This window comes from Phocoena phocoena, chromosome 4 (assembly GCF_963924675.1).
Source record: "Phocoena phocoena chromosome 4, mPhoPho1.1, whole genome shotgun sequence".
In the NCBI taxonomy this organism is placed as follows: Eukaryota; Metazoa; Chordata; class Mammalia; order Artiodactyla; family Phocoenidae; genus Phocoena; species Phocoena phocoena.
The window spans coordinates 134,329,294-134,346,647 of record NC_089222.1 but is presented as its reverse complement, the minus strand read 5'-3'; the positions used below and the strand labels follow the sequence as shown (position 1 = coordinate 134,346,647).

At 39.6% G+C, this 17,354-nt stretch overlaps 1 protein-coding gene across 4 annotated transcripts in view; it reads left to right on the top strand.

Annotated features, from left to right (window-relative positions):
* The window catches only part of SYNJ1 (synaptojanin 1), an 87,076-nt gene extending 71,408 nt beyond the window's left edge, over positions 1-15,668 (top strand). The window contains exons 24-32 of one of the 4 annotated variants that reach the window (XM_065876700.1): positions 1,294-1,503; positions 2,829-2,936; positions 3,484-3,522; positions 5,248-5,295; positions 6,610-6,648; positions 6,779-6,849; positions 8,473-8,581; positions 8,842-9,035; positions 14,871-15,668. In XM_065876700.1, the coding sequence (XP_065732772.1) occupies positions 1,294-1,503; positions 2,829-2,936; positions 3,484-3,522; positions 5,248-5,295; positions 6,610-6,648; positions 6,779-6,849; positions 8,473-8,581; positions 8,842-9,035; positions 14,871-15,668 (1,616 nt within the window). Of the gene's footprint in view, positions 1-1,293; positions 1,504-2,828; positions 2,937-3,483; positions 3,523-5,247; positions 5,296-6,609; positions 6,649-6,778; positions 6,850-8,472; positions 8,582-8,841; positions 9,036-12,388; positions 12,410-14,870 lie in introns of those variants that run through there. The other 3 variants (XM_065876702.1, XM_065876703.1, XM_065876701.1) reach the window with 3 other exon arrangements.
* The last annotated feature ends 1,686 nt before the right edge of the window (positions 15,669-17,354 follow it).

The following is a 17,354-nucleotide window of genomic DNA, read 5'->3' as shown; positions in this document are numbered from 1 at the left end:
GGGGTCAGAGGGAGAGCCGGCCAGGAAATTGTGGAATTACCAGGCAGCCCTGGGAGCCCAGATGAGGCTGAAAACCACAAAGTTAACATGGCTTCAGTCATCGGGGCCACGTGGTTGTCTCTGGCCGCAGCACCCAGCAGCCCAGGTGCGCAGTTATGGAGAGGTTGGACAGTGGAGTTGATGCAGGCGCGATGGAAGAATAGTGCAGGAGGGGAACGGCCGAGGTGAGGAACCAGAGGACGCGAAGACAGGTGCAGAGACACAAAATCAAAGGCCTGGATCCTGGTGAAGTCAAAAGAGGAAAGAGTAACTGAGGGCGAGAGTGGAAGTCTGGAAAGTGGTGGTCAGAGGGCAGTGTTCTGAGTTCACTGTTTCAGAGGCACTGCAGTTCCAAGGGGCATATGTGTCAGGAGTGGAGGAGAGCGTCAGCAGGGAAAAGACATCAGGTTGTTGATGGGCTGACCACATGGACTTCAATGTCGCCCAGAAAGATGGCAGGACCCAACTTACCAGCTTGCTCTCTCCTTAGTCCTCAATGAATGGGTTCAAGAGACCAGAAGGATGGAGGTTGGAGATTATGGCAGCAAGCGGGGGTTGAGGGTGCTACATAAATTCGTGATGGCACAGCCTCAAAGAAATAGGCCTTTTTGTTCAGGCTTGGAAGATTGAGTTCTGCAATTGGAATTGGGTTGCAAGGGGCACCCTGACCCCACTTTCCAACCCTAAGGAAAGAGGAGGTGAGGAGACCTCAGGGGAGAACCAACTCCCCCCTGTTGTGTATATGTCAGGTTGGGGGAGTCCAGGGGACAGAGTAGCGAGGAGACTTCTGGGGAAGGTGTGTGACTGCGTGAGAGCCTGTCTACTGCGAGGGCAGGACGTGAGTTGAGGGCACTGGGGAGCGGGCAGTTCCATTGGCGAGAAGGAAGGTTTGGAGGGAGAGCATTAAGCTTCCAAGTCAGCCAGCACCGAGACAGCTGCTCAGTGGAATATTGAAAGCTCTGGAGCCAACCCAGCTCCAGCTGTTAGTCACCACCGGCCTCCTGTTGCTCTGAAACAGAAGACTGTCCTCAATTACATTTCCTATAAGAGCGTTTGCACTAATTCTACTTTTATATGTATAAAATTATTATATATGCCCACATGCTTAACCTATATATGTTTGCAGTGTCATAATGTTAAACGTGTTTATTTTATGTATATAACCCCTTAAAGCCTAGATTGGTGAAAAAAATCTCTGAGAAAGTTAACATGGTGGTAACTTGGCTGACCTTGGCTGACCTTGCACTTTCTCAGGTGATGTTGATGACTACAGTGCTGAGGTAGAGGAAATCCTTCCTCAGCATCTCCAGCCATCTTCCAGTTCTGGCCTTGGCACTTCCCCAAGTTCTTCACCCCGGACCAGTCCCTGCCAGTCACCTACCATATCAGAGGGGCCTGTGCCTTCCCTTCCTGTGAGACCAAGTCGAGCTCCATCAAGAACACCCGGGCACCCAGCTTCACAAAGTGTGTATTTTACTTAAAGTTTTGTATGACTTTCCCTGGCTAATGCATTTGATTTTAGACGGTTAAACCTCTGATGCCTTTGCCTCTCCTTTGGAGACCCATTTTTGTTTTAACTTTCATATCCATAGGCTGAAGTGTAGCATGTTTTCTGTGTATACAAAAGAGGAAACTTCGCAGATGGTAAGCCCTAAATGGAAAGGATACTCATCACTGCCACTAGATGAGAATTTTTCTTAGTTCTTTTTCTATGTGGCCAGGCTTGTCCATGTCTTATCATTGATGATTTTCTATCGTTATAGTCAGGACCCATAACTATTCGGGCTTAACTATCTATCTGTACATCACCTAAATTATAATATGAAGCAGAAAGAGACAAGATATATTTTTTGAATTCAACTTGATAGTCATGACTTCTCCAAAGTTGGAAGATTTGTCTCTGGAGGTTGTTACGTTACATGGTTTAGTCACTGTTCCATGCTAACCAATGTCTTCAGAAAATACCTTCCATTTCCTAAACTTCTCTAGCTCGTCCATGCTACTCTTAGAGGACTGGCTTCATTCAATAAATTCAAGATAAGCCAGGGTATAGAGAGAAGAGACACCCTTTTCTTTTTCTTCTCTCTATTGGCCAGTACACTGCAAATGACTTAACTCACACAGTACTTCATGCCATCTTTTTTTTTTAAATAATATAACCACTGTCTCTCTTTTTTTTTTTTTTTGGGTGCGTTGGATCTTCGTTGTTGTGCACGGGCTTTCTCTAGTTGCAGCAAGCAGGGGCTATTCTTCTTCTTTGTGGTGCGCGGGCTTCTCATTGCGGTGGCTTCTCTTGTTGTGGAGCACGGGCTCTAGGCACACGGGTTTCAGTAGTTGTGGCACGTGGGCTCGGTAGTTGCGGCTCGTGGGCTCTGGAGTGCAGGCTCAGTAGTTGTGGTGTACGGGCTTAGTTGCTCCGCGGCACATGGGATCTTCCTGGACCAGGACTCGAGCCCGTGTCCCCTGCATTGGCATGCTGATTCTTAACCACTGCACCACCAGGGAAGCCCCCTTTGTGCTGTCTTAATAGGGCCGCTCGATAAATCCCCTTCAGCACCTGGGGCCTGGGTAAGAAGTCCACAGAGAGCTAGCCTGATTGCTCTCATGGTACCAAAGGGTAATGTAGTAGCAGAACTGCTTATGTTATTGATATCAGAAATGTGTGACATTACACTGTAGTACAAATTTAGAAAATTAGCAAAATAATTTATCATACGCGTATAGAAAGTACCTTTGTGCTCACATCCACTTGGAACGTGATCCTCTTACCTCAGGTACTTTTTCGGTAGGTTCTCCTGTTGACACTCAGCCCCTGGAGCCCAAGCGGCCCCCCCCTCCCCGCCCGGCTGCTCCTCCTGCGCGTCCAGCCCCCCCACAAAGACCGCCTCCGCCTGCAGGTAACAAACCATTTTATTTCCATTTTTGCTCGATTTAAAATCTCCCTCCACTCTGTTTAAAAATGTTTTGCATGTTTCGAACTTCTAGATTTTACTATTTTTCTATCACTGGTGCTACTTCCTCAGTTTTTCTCTAAAAAACGTGGTGGGTGTGACAGAACAGGGAAAAATATTGTTTCTCAACTAGATTCCTGTAACATGTTTTCAGAGCTGACCTTTTACAAGTGTGAAAGAAGGGTTTGTTTTGTTTTTGCTAATGGGGTTGTACTGATTTCTATAAAATGCATGATTAGAACTGAAGAACATACATATACTTATTTACTATAAAGTTTATATATTTGTTTAAATGTTCTTTTGAAATAAGCATAATGTTGTTTCTGTTTAGAAGCATTTGCATTACATAATAGCTTTTTTATAGCATCAAGACATGAACATGTGGTTTCTACATGATATTTGACATCATGAACACTGCAGTAAATCCTTGACATTTCAGTTCTTTACTTAATGTCGTTTCCTTTCTTCTGCACATTGTCTTATGAACCATAAGGGGCTAGGAGTCCTGCACCTGCTAGAAAAGAATTTGGAGGTAACCGTTTATATTTGTTGTAATGTATGGATCTTGGTTCATTAATTTTTTTGGAGTTTGATTCCTATAACTGAAAGACATTTTAGGTTTGTTTGATAAAAGTCAAAATGAGTGACATTTATATGCCAACTTAAAAATAGCTCCAAACTTCCATTAGATTCCTGTTAAGTAAAAGATTAGAGCTTGCTTTTATTAGTGAATAAAATTAACAAGAGCTTCCATTTCCCAGATAGAGGTGAGTTACTCATCAAGGCCTGATATACTTTTTCTTAACAAATACAGTCAGTTTGGTTACAAAGATTTAATTCCCCCAAATCATACTACTTTCAAAAGTGATTCAGGCACAATGAGTATAGAATGTTTCCCAAGTATTTGATTATATTAGATTGTATTTGCGCTCTAGTACATTCCCTTGCCAGTAGCCTGTGGATTAGCAAAGTGTCCTAGAAATGCAATTTAAAATAATTATCTGAAATACAGCTTTCATTTTGCATGGCTTTATCATAACTTGTCATAACATTCATGCCTCATTTTTAAAATGTAAGAACAATTTTCTTTTATATATTTCAATAAGGAAATTCTTACTAACACATGGGTCACTTTTTGTTAAAAGTGTAGTTTACTTGGTTTACATGAAAACTTTCACAGAGCGTAGTTGGAGGTATACATTTGACAAGCTTATTTAATCTAATTCTCAGGAAAGGCTGAGGCGATATTTCTCAGTCCCACAGAAGAGCTTTTACAAATCCAGTTTTAATATCATTAAGGCTCACTATACACTTGCAGTTGGTCTTTCTACTTTAGCTGCCTAAGGACATTGCGGACTGGCTCGTGTGTTGTTACAGATTGACTTTGCTGTGTGTAGATTTTAATGACTTTGTATAATAAGGGTAGCAAAGTTATTTCAGCACTGTGGCCTCTGCAAGATACTGCTGGAGTATAACTTTTCCATTGACTTACAGAAAACATTAATTTTTCCCGTTTCAAACTTGTGCTTTTATTTATAGTTAAAATAGACTTTTATTTATTTTCTCCTTTAATTAGGAAAACAATCTATAGAAAATAAGTTGCTAAATAAATTTGTGAAAAGTTATACATGTTAGCAACTCAGTGGCTTACTTAGAAATCTGATTTAATTTTTAAAAATCGCTTCTCTTCACAATTCTTTTGTAGGCAATGTTTGCAGTGTATTTTTTTAACCCTATAAACCAATAACTGCTTGAAGGCAATAAGCTGAGAGAAAGTAATTACAGTACTTTTAGGTTTTTTTTTTTTAAATAATGTATCAAAAACTAACTTCTAAGAGACTAATATAGTCTCAGAGATTTCATATGAAATTGGAACTTTAAGATTTTTGTTCCTTTTTGACTGGTAAATATTGGAGCTTTTATGAGTGATTTAACTCTGAATATAAAGAATGAGATGATCATAGAGCAAAGGCTTTCATGACACATATTTTTCAATTCCTTACTGCGAGTAATGTCAGATGTAAAAAGCAAACTGTCCTTCTCTTTCATTCTGACTGTGGAAAGGGCCAGACTCAGGTTTGGGCCAGGCACCTAAAGTCACTTTGGTTTGTATTGATATCTTTGAAGAAATTTAAACCAGTGAAAGAAATTTTTTGCAGAAGTAAGCTTAACTCGGAAATTGTTTTGTGTGCCTGCCTTTCATTCTGTGTGCTACAGGCCCTGAACAATATACAGCTTTTGTTCTTTCTCTAAAAAGGTATTGGAGCCCCTCCCAGTCCTGGGGTAGCTAGGCGAGAGATGGAAGGTAACAAGACTTTTGCATCATAGAAATGGATCTCTCGTTTTATTTCTAAATGTCAGCCCCTCCAGTGTTCAAAGGCTTACCAAATCTTTTCTTGGTCCAACTGTAAACTCCCCCTCCCATCCTTCTGTATACCTTGTAACTTGGTATTTTTTTTCTCTTTCCATTCTGTGTTGTATATAGTTTCTAATGGATGTCCATTTAATTTCTGCACAGTTCTCATGTTGTTTTGCACTCTGTGTTGTATATATTTCATATATCCTTTGGATGTGAAATTATTGTACAATGTTATTTTAAGAAGAATGCCTTCAAAATTCTTTTCAGAATAAGTCAAATGTTTAGAAATGTACTATACTAACTCTGGAGTTTTAAAAATTAATAATTGTTATTAAACCTTATTAACTTAATTGTAATTAAACCTTATTAATTCAGGTCCAAGAATATAGTGTTTTTCGGATGATTTCAGATAACAGAAATGTTTTAATGTATAATGACGCTGAACTAAATTTGCTTAAAAGGCTATAAAAACTAGAAGCCATCCATTAAGATTATAGTTCTTAAAAAGCTGATGGATTTCATAGAACAATCACACTTGAATTTCCTTTCAAAAAGAATAAATATGAGATGCAGGCCTCAAGAGTGTCCCCTTAACTCCTTTTGGCCCCAAAAGTAGTTTATTTCATTTCATCCTTTTACTACATTTCTAATGAGTTTGAACCGTAGTTTAACATTGTCTTGCATAAGGCAGATATTTGGTAATAAGATGTGCCCGTCTTCTACCTTCATCATAGGATTTTGCTATAGAAATCCCAGAGATCTCATCGTGAGATTCCTTTATCCATAATGACATCTACAGCGTGAAGCCCTGAAACAGTGCCATTAGGTGCCTCTTGTGTGACTCGGAAGATGTAGTGCTGTCTGTTTGCTCCGGAGCTGTTTGTCCACCAAGCTCTGGGAAACAGCGGGGCTGCATCTTGTGACCATCCCCCTAAGCTGACCGTGTGTTTTCAAGGTTCACAGGAGAGAGCTCTGTTGGGAAAGTCACCTTAAAAGTGACCTTCTGAATGAGGTATCAGACCAAGTGCTAAGCTGGCTCCCATGAGTGTCGCTCTCAGTATCCTAATTTTTCTCTTTTTGGGGATATTTCCTTCAGAGCTGATAATACGCTTCCTTCATCATTATCTAAAGCAAAGTACTTTTGTTTCCATCTCATGCCCCCATTTCTGCTGGTAATGAAACAGAACAGCCAGCCAATGTTATGCAATATGGCTTGATTGTTTACTTATGACTAATTTTTTTTTCCTTCCTGCTTCAAAGCACCCAAAAGCCCTGGAACGACACGGAAAGATAATATAGGTAAAAACACTTGAATTCAGCTTAACCTTAAAACTGGACCGTGAATAGACACTTGGGATATAAGTAATGGTTTTTTGTTTCTTTCTTTTTTAAAAAAACTGAAATACATGGTGCGATGTCTTTGTTCCAGGACGCAATCAGCCTTCACCTCAAGCAGGACTCACAGGCCCAGGACCTGCTGGATACAGTACAGCCAGGCCGGTAGGCAGCACCTCGCTTGGGAGCCAGGAGGTCTAGGTTCTAGGTCCCAATTTGCTGCGAATGAAATGCGTTATCTTGAAGAAATCATGGGGCCCATTAAGGCCCCAGTTTCCTCAACTCTAAAATGGGGAATTGCACTTGGCACTCTCCAAGGTACCTTTCAACACTAAGAGTATTTTAACATCCTCTTCAAAAGTAACTAAACATACTTCCTTATTTGAATAAAAGTGATACAATTAAGTAGTTACAGTCACTACATAAATATCTTAGAATCTCTATATGTGGAAGTGATGTTTTGGGGCAACTTTTTATATTATCTGAGTAATTCTTCAATCAGAAGGATTTTAAAATTAGATTTCAGAAAACCCATTTATGATAGTCAACTAAAACTGGTCCTAAAGGTATTAAAAGCAGGAGAGCAGGTGGCATTGCAGTGCCTTTCCCTGTGTTGTGAATCTGTGGTTTTCTGCGTGTTTATCAGTGTTCTCTTATACACAGAATTATCCTCTTATTCACCGAAGTGAAAATTTTCTCTGGGATAGAACAAGTAACTTAAAGGGAAAAAAAAGAAAGAAAGGAAACAGAAACCAGGATCAGTCTAGGGGGGCCAGCTGAAGAGTAAGAAGTGGGAACTGTGACTGTAACTGGAAATTAAGAAACTTCTGCTAATGAAACTACTTCTAATTTCTAAGGAATCCTCATAAGATTTATAAGATAGAAATACTTCGTTCTTTCTCTTGTAGCTTTCTATTTAACATCCAACCTAAAGGCCTTTTTCTATATATAACATCACACTCCAAAGTAAAATGTCTGTGGAGTATACCTAAAGATAGCCATTACCCACTTTCCTTTTTTCCAAAGAAGGGGAAATTGCTATCCATTGATTCTACCACTTCCCACAAAGTACTTTCTTTATTTAATACTGTAAGAATAGGGAAGGAAAGTCAGAATTTTGTGAGATAACATTCATAACTTTTGCTTAAAATAAGGAGTATTGGGAGCTTAAAGTCTTCAGCAAACGTGTGAAAATAGAAAAGACACTTTTCACCAGTGTGTCTTCCAGTGTATTTATTTTAGCATATCGAGTAAGCCACTCAAGAGGTTTTACATCTGTGTTTAAAAAAAAAGACCTCGGCATGGTTTTCCATAAGCTACTTAGTTACACAGTGTATGTCCCTCTCCACGTCCTCGTGACCTGTAATACCATCCCTGTCGCCCATTAAGGCAGCATCGCACAGGATGAAGAGCATGGCCCTGCAGCGGGTCAGACCTGACTCTGGCTCCTGGCTCTACTTTCTAGCTCTGTGGCTTTGGGAAAGTTGTATACATTTCTTCATCTTCATTTATAATAGAGATGATAAAAGAATACCTACCTCTGAGGGCCATTTGGACAATGAAATGGAAATGCCTACACAGTGCTTAATTAACACAGCACCTGGCACATAGTAAACAGTGGAAAATAAAAAGGAAGATTTTTAAAACTTATGACGATGTGGCTATAAATAGCCATTAAAATGACAAGAGGCTGAGGAAATGAGATGAGATGCAAAAGCAAATATTTTCACCAAATCTTATCTGTTGAAAATAAGTAAATATCTCAACGGTTACGTTTTCCATTTTCAGATTATTCCACCCCGTGCTGGGGTGATCAGCGCCCCCCAGAGCCATGCTCGGGTGTCTGCTGGAAGACTGACTCCTGAAAGCCAAAGCAAACCATCAGAAGTACTGAAAGGTAGGCCCTGTATTAGAAACAGCAGTGCCGTTCTGTATTCTTTTCCCTTTTTCTTTTTCTTTTCCTTTCTGCGGTCTCTCGCCGTTTACAACTTACTCGAATTGGGATAGCCTTGTGTCTTTCTTTATGCTACAAGAAATGAGGCTGCTTGGGGCCAGGGGTGGGCGGGACAGGGGCTAGAATCCCTTACATTTCACTAAAGGAAGGATAAAAAGTGGTTTTCTAGAAAACACCTAACATCTGGAAATGACTTTTTTTAGGGCCGGCTCTTCTTCCTGAACCACTGAAGCCTCAGGCCGCCCCTCCTGTGCAGCCTTCTCTGGCCCCGCCGGTTCAGCAGATGCGGGAGCCTCTTGTCCCGGTGGCCACACCTATGCCTCAGTCTGCCCCGCAGCCGCCCCCTCGGAGCAGGTCGTCCCACAGCTTGCCTTCTGAGCCTTCAGTGCAGCCGCAGGTAAGTCCTGCCAGCCGGCAGAAGATCATCTGGACGCTTCTGTGAGGGTTTTGGCTTATTTTTTGTTTTGTTTTGTTTTTCTTCTTTTACTGAGGTATATTTGATGCCTTTGGTATAGTCTTTGAACATACTTATTTTAATTATTAGCTTAAGAAATAAATATGAGATTCACTTTTAACAAATGTTTGTCTTTTGGTAGACAAACATTTAATCGCATGTTCAGATATGACTTTAACGGGCGAATGTCATTGGACATCTCAAACCAGTCACACAACAGATGCATGGTTTGGCTGTTTGAGGTTTGGGGTTTCTGTCTGTTTGTCTAACCTGTGGCCTGCATCAAGGGTTCTCAGAGAGTGACCCTAGATTAGGGATCTTTAAGGAATTCCAAGCAGCTCCCAGGCTGTTTTGTCTTGTTAATGTTAAAAGTGTTGGTGACTTTCTGGTTTTTTAATGCATAATTTACTTTGAATAGTTAATGAATTAGGATGGACAATAATAATTTATTTTCTTATTGCTCACAGTTAGTAAGTTTTGGCTTTTACATCGTGGAGAGAGAGGCAGTCAGATCACTCCTGACTGCTGGCAGTCGAGTTAATTTCCAGTAGCGCTCTTATTCCTCCTGATGCCACACAGCTAGCTCTTTTCCGTGGTGGAGCCGGCACTGGGCTTCCTCAGGGATCTCTAGCAGTTTCAGACACTATTGGATCAGTTTAGAAGTTTTGGGCGTGCAGCAGCAGGCTTATTCACCAAAGTGAAAACCATCAAAATAATGTTATCTTATGAGTGTGACACAGAAAACAGCGCCATTGCACTCTTGAGGATGCTGAAGATGTATAATAATTGTAGGAATCCTTCCAACAATAAATAGCTATTATTTTCTCTCTGCCAATCGGCTTTTAGTGCATCATGAATTTTTCTTCTTATCTTCTTGTGAGGTGTACTATTGTATTTTTTTTTAATGTAATTGGAGGGCAAGAAACTTTCAAAGTAGCCGTATCTTAGAGCTTTGTATTGCTGTTTTAGGACAGAAAGTGATCATGAGTTTCATAGTAAAAGTGAACCCTGATTCCTAAAACTCTATAAATGTTTTCAGTATTGAAAGTAGGTATGGTACTCCGAACAACTTCAGAAAGGACACACTTCAAGTAAGGTTGCAATTCTCAGTAGAAAGTCATCTATGACACAGAAGTACTACAGGATGAGTATTCCAATGACTGCCATGTGTCATTTTCTTAGGTCATTTTTCAGCTTGTTTTGCTTTCTGATTTTCATTGGAATGGGTGCGGTAATTTGGTGACAGACAGCAAGCCCATGCTTTGTGTGTGGCTCGGTAGATTGTGTTCTTGACTCTTGTATTCTGTTCATCAAAACTATGAAAAATGTTTGTTTTAAACCTTCTTTTTGCCTCAATCACCGATACCAAATTCCTCTGCACATTATATACACAGACACACTTTTCTTTTGGGGGAGTGGGGTCTTGTTCATGTCTTTGTGAAGGATCACAAAGTGGTTAGTTTCCTCCTTGGAGCTTACAACGCTGAGGGGCTGGAAGGAAAGGGAAGTATTTTACCTTTTGTGCCTTTTGAACTTTGAACCATAAGAATAATACCTATTCAAAAAATAGTAGACATTGAAAATTCTAAAAATCTTCTGTAGTGGCTATAAGTTGAAAAGGATGGGATAGTAAAATATGACATTTGTTACTTTGGTAATAATATGAAATAGTCTTAGAATTGAACACTTAGTAATTTTTACAAGTCTTTATCAATTCTGCCAAAAATCTACAAGGTATTTAAAACATAAAAACACACATGACCCAGCTTTACTTTTTATAACTATTTAAGTGTCCTTTGATTCGATAATTCTATATAGAAAAGATTATTCTAATTCATATGATTATACAACATGTTTATATCCTTTACAAAGTGTGAAAACGCCTCACCTATCTGACTTCCAACATCTTAGTCATCTGATTATCAGCTAAGAACCAGAAGTCAGGAATCCAATGAGAAGTAAAATACTAGCATCGTGGCTATACTGTCAGCGTGATTGCTGCCAGTGAGAGAAGAGGGCAAGTAGAACACCTCAGCATTCCGGATCAATTGAATTCCATCCCTGTGTATCTTAGTGTAGACCCATTCCTGTCTCCTGTCCTGTGCCAAAGCAGATACATCAGGACCATCAGGAAAGCATTACATTCAGGAGCCTCATGTTTCGTCGGCAGGAAACTCTAGTAATACTTAATATATTTTAGAGTGGTGTCTCTCTAAATTGTCAAAGTGAGTTTTGCTATTTTAAAATAAGGTGAGCTTTAAATATTGGGGAAGATTTGCTCAAACGGTTCCTTGAGAATACTGTAAGTTTTAAAAGTACTGCTATATTATGAAAAGATTATGATTTCATTTTTAAACAACAAAAAGAGGATCCAGTTTCTTACCTTTTGTACCTTGCAGCTCATAAATTATGAAGTGAATTAATGATAGTATCACCCTTCAGAAAACCTGAGTAATATAGAACAAGCCTGGATCCTGACGATTTGTTAAATACCATTTTTCACTTTTTTGCAAAGTGATGCCATTTTGTACATTTTCTCTAATGATGATAAACCCACAGACTATCTTAAGGCTGTGTCCTACTCTTCTTGGGCTGCCATAACAAAATACCATAAACTGGGTGGCTCAAATGGTAGAAATTTGTTTTCTCACAGTTCTGGAGGCTGGAAGTCTGAGATCAAGATGCCACCGTGGTTGGGTTCTGGGCTCTTTTCCTGGCTTGCAGACAGCTGCCTTCTTGCTGTGTGCTCACGTGGCCTTTCCTCGGTGCTTGCACGAGGAGAAAAGAGTAAGCCCTCTGGTGTGTCTCCGCCTAAGGGTACTAATTCCATCGTGAGGGCCCCACTCCCATGACCTCATCTAACCCCAGTTACCTCCCAAAGGCCCCATCTCCAAAGACCATCACTTTGCGGGTTAGGGGTTTCAACATATGAATTTGGGGTGGGGGGGAGACACAAACATTTCATCCATAACAGGCTGCTTCAAATATTTTAGAGCTTCCAAACCCTATTCGGAATATTATTTTTGGAATAATCATTTTGAACTAGTTAGTAATCAACCTCAGACAAAATTAAAGTTTGAACACTAATTCAACAATACATTTTTCACTCAAAATGACAGAAGAAATTGGAATTGTCTCTTGGTCTTACGCTATGACCTGCAAATATCACTGCTCTTGGATGTTGTATGTAATATAGAAATAAAAGTATTTTGAAGGCTGAATTGTTAGGGTTGTTGGTTGGTCTCCAATTGTCCTCCTAACTCTTTCCTTTGATGTCTGTGTTCCCTTTCTCAAAGCAGGAGCAACCATCAGGGTAACAGGTATTGGATTATTTCTCAATCTTATATGTGCTTTTCATCTGTCTTAGCACATTAGATGTATGAGTCTTTTGCTTCATACATCTAAATTTTCACTCATTTTAAAAACCACCTGTCCACATTAATAAATTCTATTATCATACCATAAAACCTGCTTTTTTTCTTAGTATTTTGAATTTTTAGGAACCATTTTAGTTCTTGCTAATGCTTTCCCATTTTTTTTGCTTTGTTTTTTTACAAAAATTAACAAGACTAAGAAGTTTAACTTCAAGAAGGTAAGCTTTAGGTATATAGAAGTGTATTTGGCAAAACCAAAAAGGTTCTTGGTTTTAACAATGGCATAATTACATAAATACAAAATTCAATTTTTTTTCTTAGATTTCTTTTGGGAAATTAAAAAAAATAATTTTAGTAGCACAATTCTTTTTCGTAAGGAAGAATTGATGATTTACAAAGATGAAAGTTAACGTAGCAGGATTGTTTAAGGGCCTTTCCAACACCCTTCTCTGTAAAAATACCATCGTCATTAATGTCAAGTCATCACAGATCCTGCTTAGATATATATAAATTAATTCTAATGTAATGAATGATGGTGTGGCTCTCATTATAATTTCAAGTCTGATTGGGCAAAATGATCCTGTTCCTATCAAATTACCCTTTAACTTATTTTGAAAGAAAAAAAGTTAATATATGAAAATAAAGATATTTAAATGTATAGCATTTATTTGGCAAGGGCCTACTATTCTAAGCTGTGCAAGCATAAACGTCTTACCTGTAATGTCTATGTCGTGGACTCTTGTATCTACCATGGGAGAATTGGGGCCCAGGCCCAATCAAGTACTTCTGTTTTGTTACACGAACCATAAATAATCCAGACATTATTGGTAATGTAGAGCTAATTGTAATTTTATGACGTCTGTAATAAATTTGTCTCTCAAGTACTTTAATACACTTAGAATACAGTTTAGAATCTGTGACATGTTTACTCTTCAATTTTGTACAAATTTATTGCCACATTAAGTTTAAAGAAAAACATATTTGTTTATTCAATTATAAAGTATGTTCTAGATCAGTTGAATAAAACAGATACAGAGAGTGATTCACTTATGAAGTTATCCACACTGTTTCCTTTTGCAAATGAACAGCCTTCCCTATTCTTAAGCACCAAGTTACTGTTTCATAAGATGCAGTTACATTTTATTGGGACTGCTGCTCTTTGTTTCAACATATCTCATGAATGTTCAGTTATTTGCTTTAACAACGATCTAAATTCATTTTGGGTCATGCTCTGTTTTGTTACGTTGCAAGTCTTGAGCTAAAATTCTCCCTCCCCTGTCCTTTTCAACCCAAAGGTTTGTTTTCTTACCTTTCATTTGGCATAAATATCCAAGTCATCTACCTAGTTTTAATAATTATGTAGGGTTTTGAAGATTATTAAAATGAAGTTCCTGATGAGCCAGTTTTCTCATAAGGCCAGGCCCCCAGTTCTGTTACCCGTAGGGAAAGTTGGCCATGCTCAGTCCCACAGCCATGCTCCACTCCAGCCGGCTTCTTTGTGAAGCAGGCACACAGGGCAGATTTTTCATGACCGTGAAGTAATTCCGACCCCTCCTCCTGCCAGTAACAGTTCACAGCCAACTCTGTCACGTAGAGAGGACTGTGCACCCTCTGGGCACGGCTTCATTTTGGTTTAAGAATTAATATACCAAATAGAAAATGGGACTTCCCCCACCACCCCGTTTTAAACAATCATTGCATTTGATTGTTAACAAACGTATCCGTTTTGGAACATTTTTACAAGATGAAGGAAGGTCAATTAAGGAATACTGTCACGTTACTCACAGCGTTTATCCTGCAAAGGAGAACTTACATTAAAAAGCAAAGAATGCTTTGGAAATTTATTTATCCAAGGAGAAAAGGAAAAGATGTGTTGTTTTCAGCTGGTGAATACAAATATACTAATAAAATTAATTTTCATCCATAAAGTTGAATTTCCATATTTAAATCTCAATGAAAATATATTTAAAAGAACAGTGAAACCACATCATCATCACAGATGGGTGCTGGAAGTTTATGTATAGAGATTTCGCATAAGTTCTAAAGATGGATCTCTTCAGTTTGTGTGAACATCTGATAGTACTGGGCATGAGCAAAACTCACCTGCTAATTCTGTACCGTTCTCCATTTTACCATCTCAATACTTGCATGGATAAAATAAGCTCTGTTTAATAAAAGGACTTATTTATTTAGTAGGGAGTTTTTAAAAAATAATACTTCAGCTGCGTTATCTTACTTAAACCACCAGAGTAACAAGCCACGCAAAGCTGCTTTTTAGTTTCTAAATTTGTATACTTCCCCCCACCCCGAAAATGAAGAATAACTGAGACAGGAAGAGTAGGGGGTATTCAAAGTAAGTATATTGCTTTTTGGTTGATTATTCAGTGCTCGCTCTCTTCTCCAGGTAAAAACAAACGGGGTCTCCGCCATCAGACTGGACTCGCCATTAAAGACCGACCCATTTGAAGACCTGTCATTGAACCTGCTTGCTGTATCAAAGGCTCAGCCATCTGTTCAAACCCCAAACCCAAAGGGGTTGATTCCATTGCCTTCTGCAACCCCAAGTAACATGAATACTTTGAGTTCTGTAAGCTGCATGCCGACAATACCTCCAATTCCAGCCCGGAGTAAATCCCAGGAAAACACGCGATGTTCTCCAAACCCATTCACTGAGAGCTCAAGCAGCACAAATCCTTTCACGGACAGGACTGCCGCTCCCAGAAACCCCTTTAGAGCTGAATCTCAAGGATCAGAGGCCACTTCGTGGTTCTCCAAAGAAGAGCCCGTTGCTCAGAGTCCTTTCCCTTCTCTGCAGCCTCTCAGACAGAACAGTAGCAAGCCTTCATCTTCACTGGATGGCTTTGAGGACAGTTTTGGTCTGCAGGGCCCGCCTACACTAAAAAGCAGCAACCCAAAAGGATGGGTAACCTTCGAGGAAGAAGAGGACTTTGGTGTGACAGGAAAGTCAAGGCCCACTTGTCCAGACCTACTGGGTGATCAGCCGAGTTCGTCTTCTGGCTCCAAGGTGACCTTTAGTGATGACTGGAATAAAGGAACCAGTGTCTCTTTCTGTGTGTTGCCAGCAAGAAGACCACCTCCGCCTCCTGTCCCTCTGCTCCCACCTGGCACCACCCCTCCAGCAGACCCTTTCACAGCCTTGGCCTCTAAGGCATCACCCACGCTAGACTTTACAGAAAGATAATGTTATACAATAGAAAGCAGTTGTTTTTATAGTTTTGGCAGGGTAGAGCCAAAAGAATTGGGCATTCGTTATTCATTATGTGCAATAAGTAATTGTTAAGTGCACTGATGTTGTCATGAAGTACCACTATTTAATGTGTACAAAGTTGGAATATGTGTATATTGGAAATAAGGAAAAACCTTTCTCATTATTAACTGGAATTTTGGTGTGTTTCTGTTTGGATAAATACGAGAGAGTAGAAGCCATAAAAAGTGCTCGAAACTACTTTAGAAAATAGTCCTTATTCAGAAATTCTTTGTCAGTCTCCTTTACAGAATCTCAAAAAGCCCAAACAACTTCTAGCTGACATTACTGCCAGCCCCTTTCTTACTTGTTAAAAATTGGTTCTTATAAGTATTTACCAAAGAGCTGTCAAACTTATACTGAAACAGAATTTAGAAGGAGATATATATATATACACTGTATATATATATATATATATATATATATATATATATATATATATACACACTTACATATTTGTAAAACACATAATTTAAACTCTAAATCAGGCCAAATTTTTACCTAAAAATTCGAACATAGTTCTTCTTTCAATATTTCATTATCTAAAGGATGGCTGAAAATGAAATTTGGATATTTCATTCCTTTTCTTTCTAAAACTAGAATGATCTCACTAGGGAACCAGAATCGACCACCGTTCCACACCCACCCCCGTCTGACACGCACACCGCCCACACCCTTGTTACCTGCCACTGCAGCACGTGCGCCGGCTTTTCCGGGGGAGGAGCTTCTTGCAGCCGGAAGCAGCGTAGTGTGTGGTTACAGTCGGTCACGTGGACCGACATCCCGGCCCTTTCAAAAAAGCACGCTGGCCCAGAAAGTCGGGAAAGCACGTGCCACCAAGCTCAGTGAAAAGCGTTAGAGCTCAACATACGCGAAGGCGTCCGCTGCCCACGGCCCTCGCGCGCTTCTCTTGCCGCCTCCGCTCTGGAAGTGGTGAGCGGGCCACAGGCGCCGCCCGGGGCGGAACTGGGATCTACTCCTTGTGTGTTCTCTCCCTCTCACGAACTACACGACACATCTGTGATGCTGCTTTACGTTTGTAGAGGCTACACCTCAAATTAGCTGTGGATTTTGTCTCCTGCACTGCCAATATGCAGCTGATCCTGCTTTAATTTTATGAAGACGTACACAGAATGTAGTATTTTGATACCATTGAGTAATCCTAATCAGAAAACTCCTTGAGCAATAGTTGTTTTGTTGTCAGTTTAAGATTACCTTTACCCATTATATTAACGTTCCTTTTATACAAAGAGTTGTATATGTCGACCTAAAGTCCGTTGTCTGCATTTAACCTTTAAAGATGTGCGTTAGCGGAATATCAGAAGAAAGAGTTCCTGTTTAAGAATACGTAAAGTGTAAAGGCACAGCAGACTGCATCGCACTTAACTGCATAAAGCAAATCTGTTAGGAAAAAAGCACTTTTCTAAATACTCAAATGTTATCAGAATACTATGTTTATAAAAGTAACCCTCTCTCTATTAACAGCCAGGATTTGCTGTTAGAAATAACTCGTGAGTTTTATATTGTGCTTTTTGGGGGGGTTCTAATCATTTCAGCAGTAGTATATTTTAAACAGCAGTATTACTATAGGCAGTGTGCTTCAAAATGTGAATTAACTTGTTG